Source organism: Aristolochia californica, unplaced genomic scaffold (genome assembly GCF_029961685.1).
Source record: "Aristolochia californica isolate CCGP_79_NKW_82.1479 unplaced genomic scaffold, dmAriCali1.0.hap1 SCAF_14, whole genome shotgun sequence".
Taxonomy (NCBI): Eukaryota; Viridiplantae; Streptophyta; class Magnoliopsida; order Piperales; family Aristolochiaceae; genus Aristolochia; species Aristolochia californica.
Genome location: NW_027181815.1, coordinates 24,274,556 through 24,280,071, shown reverse-complemented (window position 1 = coordinate 24,280,071; position 5,516 = coordinate 24,274,556). Strand labels below are relative to the sequence as shown.

The 5,516-nt window shown below is 38.3% G+C and overlaps 1 protein-coding gene across 1 annotated transcript; it reads right to left on the bottom strand.

The window, feature by feature from the left end:
• Window positions 1-2,230: 2,230 nt before the first annotated feature.
• Window positions 2,231-4,311, bottom strand: LOC137950828 (NAC domain-containing protein 35-like). Its single transcript, XM_068797456.1, has 3 exons — window positions 3,959-4,311; window positions 3,453-3,721; window positions 2,231-3,014 (listed from the first exon to the last, which is right to left on the bottom strand). The coding sequence occupies exons 1-3, from the start codon at window positions 4,155-4,157 to the stop codon at window positions 2,385-2,387; spliced, it is 1,098 nt and encodes a 365-aa protein (XP_068653557.1). The 5' UTR covers window positions 4,158-4,311; the 3' UTR covers window positions 2,231-2,384.
• Between the last annotated feature and the right edge of the window lie 1,205 nt (window positions 4,312-5,516).

Genomic DNA, 5,516 nt, shown 5'->3' with positions numbered 1-5,516 from the left:
CTAGACTCAAAAATCTTTCGAACAATTTATTATTTGCTATATGAAAAATGAGCAAGAGAGTGAAACATCCAATGAAAAATAGGAATTGGGAAATAAGACTTAAGGAAAAATGAGAAACTCTTTTTTCTTTTTCTTGTTCTTCTTCTTCCTCCCTTTTTACTCCTTTTCCATGTCAGATCCTTACCCACTCTGATACCATGTTGATTTCTAGGGATAACACATAGACATAAGACATCTCAAGGGAAGGAGATAAGAGAACAATTGTAGGCCTTGGGAGAGAGGAGAGAAGAAACCAAGAGAGAGAAGGAAGAGGAAAAGACAGAGAGTTGTATGGATGAATTTGAGCCAAGAGAAAGAGGCTTGAATCCTCTACCCTATTCCTTGAGGCTATATTTATACTTGTGTGAAGTTGTTTAAAGTAACTACAATGCCCTTAGGGCTACATGCTTCAAAAGAAAAGAGACATAAAACGACATATACCAAATTGCATAATTGCAATTCTATGTCATATCTATGAAAGTTTTTCTTATTTACTAACCATGCCAACCCTACACACGTATGTGTCTCTTAACATACCTCATGGGACCTAAGGGTTTGTACCCCTAAAATTCATTCACCTTGACCTCCAATATTATATCTCTTAACCCAATTATTCATTCGTGCAACAAACACATTCACATAAACTAGCACTTCATTTGACCCTTTCTTCATCTCATCAGCTGGAGGGGGGAGGGGGTGGGGGGGAGGGAAGGGGGGTGTCGTATGTCCATCACCTGGACTACAACATCATGTAAGTGCCTCATGGAACAACCAATCAATGCCATTCATGACTCAGTCTTTCACAAATCCAATACACTCAAGTGAAACTCCTCTCTCCACTAAATTGGTACAAAACAACACGACTCTATCACAATTAGAGAAAACAAATTGTCGATCAAACAATTCAAGCTTATAACAAATCAGCACGATTTTCTCAACCAAACACACCAGAATTACTCTCAATAGAAGCAAGATTCTTTACCTAGAGACCAGCACACACAAAGGAAAATCACATGTAGACTCATGCAACACAAAACAAGAAAGTGGCCAACAATTAGAAATTGTAACATTATAAATTATAGCATTGATTAGAAGTCCTTGTAGAGTTGATAACAAACCAATCAAGAAATGCTAATTCATTTTTTACCAAGTTTTCAATGTTCAAATGTTTCTCTTAAAAGGAAGGTAGATCTCTTGAAGAATTTAGTGCCCTTTGTAGGGAACAAAATCTAATGGGCCTATTAAAGATGGTACCCTAGTTCTTACTTTCATCCTTTCCAATAATGTGACACCCCCACCCTTTCTCATCTTATTCCCTACTCCCTAAATTATTGGGCACAACTATAAGCATAATGTTGACTACAATTGACTCATATGAGATGGCCTATTAGTGCCCTCACTAAACTAATTCAACCCTAACCTTGCTAAGTAAGTAAATTTCATTATCAAATTTTTATAAAAGGACAAGTGTGCAACAAGCTGAAGTGTGAATAATTATGTGGAAATCCTTCTCCAAACAGATTTTATTTGTGACTACAGAGGATTAGGATTTGCAGAAACACAAAAATGTCCTTTGGAATATGATGCTTTGTTTAGCATTTTAAGTGGAACACATCCACCTCATGTGGGTGGAGACCAATCATAGCCACCTATTCTAGAGGCTGCAATCTTTTTTTTTTTTTTGTTTCAGAAATCTTAACTTTTTCATAGATAATTGAACTCATTGAGACATGTGGAAGGAAATAATCAAGAAAAAAGACTCAATCTGGCAGAACTAATAGGAGTAGAAAAAAATAAAGGATCATAATCAAGGTCCTTAGCATTGCAATGTCATTGAAAATTGCAAAATTCTCTGTGGAAAGGAAAAGGATTCCTATCCGCATAAAATCTCCTAATATCTGGAGGCGCCCGTGGAACTCTGCAACAAAACAAGTTGCCATCGTTCTGAAATTTCAACCCCTAGCATTGTACAGAAGAAGAAGAGTGTACAGGACCCAACTACAATGGTGGCACAGGTGCAACCCAGAAGCTTGAAGCTTTTTGTTTTCCATTTTCAAGGCTGAAGCCACCCGTCTTTTTTTCCGAGGGCAGTTTCAGAGAAATCACTTCTAGTTAAAAAAAAATTAGACCAGATCTCTTCAATTCTTCATAGGCAGGTGAAATAAGGATATCAGTTAATCTCATTCCCCGGTGAGATGAATATAAATCGTCTTTAAGATACATGATATTTGCCTAATGTTTTAGCAACCTAAGCTAGCGAAGCAAAGATACAGATACTGGAAAAGGTAAATTGTAGTGAAGTAAAAGACATTATTCGGACCATACATGTTGTGATCATGGATCGATCATTTGAAGTCGGTGAAGTCTCTATTTGCTTCTGGGATGGTATTCCACTGCCATAGCTTGTCCTGAAAAGAAGCTTGGACTGACTGGACTGAATGGACTGAATGGTTGGGAAGGAGATGGAAGGGTAGAGGTTCCGTCTGGGTTGAAGAAAGGGGAAGGTATTGAACGTCGGAATGGTAATGCACTTCGAAAAGCTGCTGGAAATCAATGAGTTTATGAAGCTCATCCACAGCGTTGACGGGCTTGGTAGAAACCGTGGAGCAAGGAAAGAAAACGCAGTTGGTGGAGGGAGAACAAGTTTGGTTGGGCTGCGTCTGAAGTTCTGTTTCACCATCTTCCAGCATGGCGGAGGGCCTGGTCCCGACGGCAGCTTTGCTCTTCTGCGTACCGAGCATGGAGCCAGCCTCGCTGCTGCTGCTCGTGCCGACTTGGTGCAACATCTCGATTTCCATGGACGGGGAACGTAATCTGAGCGCTGGGGAGGTCGGCGTCACCGGATGACCAGTGTTGCTGGCCCTATTAGTATCGGTACGTTTGGACGATGATGGTTTGGAAAAGACTGTAGTAGGAAGAGATGAATGTTCTTCCACTCCAGCTCTTTTATAGACTCTGCAGAGCGAGATCACCGCCTGTTAAAACACCAGAGAGAGAGAATCGGGAAATGAGTAAATAGAGAAGAAAATCTCCAAGCAACAGACGATTGAATTAATTTTGACCCAGATGCCATTAAAGCCGGAGTCATATGGTTGGGATTCAGCTGAGGTACTAATAAGTATTAACGTACTTTCTCGGATTCCTTTCTGTATTGATCGGGTCAGACACACCAAACGAAAAAGAAAAAGAAAGTGAAGAAAAAAAGGGAAAAAAATAAGTACAACGAAAGCTAAATTCAGGGAAATAAGGGCTTAAATTGCAGCGGTTGTTCCATGAAAAGAACAAAATATATCCAAGTTTCTGCAAAACAAAAAAAAAAAAAAAAGAAATGATGCAGCAAATAAAAGGAAACTGTCAGCCCTTTTCAATTTGATTATACATGAATCCAGGCAAGATTGCTTAGTTAAAGTAACCTTTTGGTACTGATCGGTTTCCTGCTGGGGCAATCTGTATTCGTTCATGATCCAGCTCGTCCGGATTCCTTTGGGAGCTTTCCCATAGTAAAAGACGAGGGTTTTCTTGAGGCCGATCGATTTAAAGCTTTCAGTTCGGATCATCCGGTCAGCGCCTGTAGCCTTCCAATAGCCTGAAGTTGTCACGCGATTGGGTCGATCCCCGTTTCTGTACTTACGATCTCTGGGCACATAAAAGAACCATTCTCTCTCCCCGATCGTCGCCAAAGCTATCATGGAAAACGTCTGGCTCAGTTCAGAAGGCGGAGGATTTCCGGTAATAAACTAATTTTAAGGAGGATTAAGTCGAAAAAGACAAAACAAAAGGTAACGATAATGGCGAAAAACAGCGTCAACAACAACAACAACAACAACAACAACAACAACAACAGTAATAATAATTATAAGAAGAAGAAGAAGAAGAAGAAAGAAAAAGTGGGAAGATGGATGGAAGGATTTTAGATAACCTGGAAGCTCCCACGGATCAAAACGGTAAAGATCAAGGAAGGTGATGAGCTCGACGTTGAAACTTTTACCCTCGACCTTTCGTCGAAGATAAAACTCGACAAGCTCTTCCTCTGTTGGGTGGAAACGAAAACCCGGCATAACTACGTCTTGCTCGTGATCATCTTTATCTTCCCTGCTCATTGCTCTTGCAATCACCATACACCCTCTTTCCTCCCACTGGATTTCACTTGCTCTCTGCTACTGGTAATTGACTTGAGAGACACTGCCAGTTCATCATTCCTTCCAGCTCCAAGTTTCTGACTCTTTTATACAAAAAACTTGAACCCCCTGTCGACCTTTTCTTGCAAGTGGAAGCAGAAGATAAGAACCAGTTAATAACTTTCAAACCCTAAAAAATTAAGGTTATTCCTTTTACCGTCAGTAATCTCTCTCACTCGGTTTCTTCTGCTGTATATTTGGTTACTGGCGGTAGAAGAAGGGTGATACTTAGAGAAAGGGTCTGCTTAGATTTCAAGGCGTACACGAAGAGTCCAGCATTTTGGAGTTAAAATGTGAAAGAGACATTTCGAGAAGACGAGACAGGTTGGTTCTCGTTAGCGGTGGGTGGCCCTTGGTCTGCCTCTTCTAGTCTCTTTCCTTTTTTTTTCTTTTTCTTTTTTTACTTCATAAAAAATTAGTTTGACCTTTAATAACTCCCCATTCTTAGTATTCCACTAAGGGTTTGTCTGGAACCCATGGAAAAGTAAAGAAAAGAAAAAAAGAGAGAATTTAACCATTATTATTCCCAAAAATAGTTAGTGAAAAAGGAGAATTTGATCATTATTTTATTTTCACTAACTATTTTTAGAAATAATAATGGTCAAACTCTTATTTTCTTTTCTTTTCTTTTCTAGGGGTTCCAAATAGACCCTAAGTAGAAACGTACTGAAGTTTCCTAAGATCGGTCTTTGCATGAAACATCAATGAGATCAATCTATTAATGCTTAATAAAAATTCAAATTTTACTACTTAAATGATAAATTTAAATTAGTGACTTAGCTAAAATTAGTTTTTCATTGATTGGTTAATCTAAACCGAGCTTAGTTTAATTTAAGAGTACGATAAATAAGACGTGACATGCATTGAAGTGATACCTCACCAAAAAACAAGTGCAATTAGTGTAAAAGCTTATCGATGGTAAATAAAATGTATTTATTTAAAAAAAGTTTGTCGTTGTCTAATAAAAAATTTCATTAAAATGTGTTTTACTAGAAAAGGAGCCATTAGATTAAAAACTGAACCCATAGAGAAAAGAAAGTGTAGGTACTTCATAGGAAAAAATATAGCGATGCAAAGCGTGACATTAGAAAATAAATAGGTTTATCTTGTAAGACAAATTTGTTGTATCTAATAAATGGCTTTAGTATCCGAGTGGTCAAATTATTTACCTCAATATTATTGAGATCAGATTTGTTAGTACATGTATTAGCAATAGGATTGGTCCCTTCTAATCACAACAAAATAGTGAAACATATTTAAGTGGATAAAAGGGTTCTCCTCATTCTCTTCATATGAATG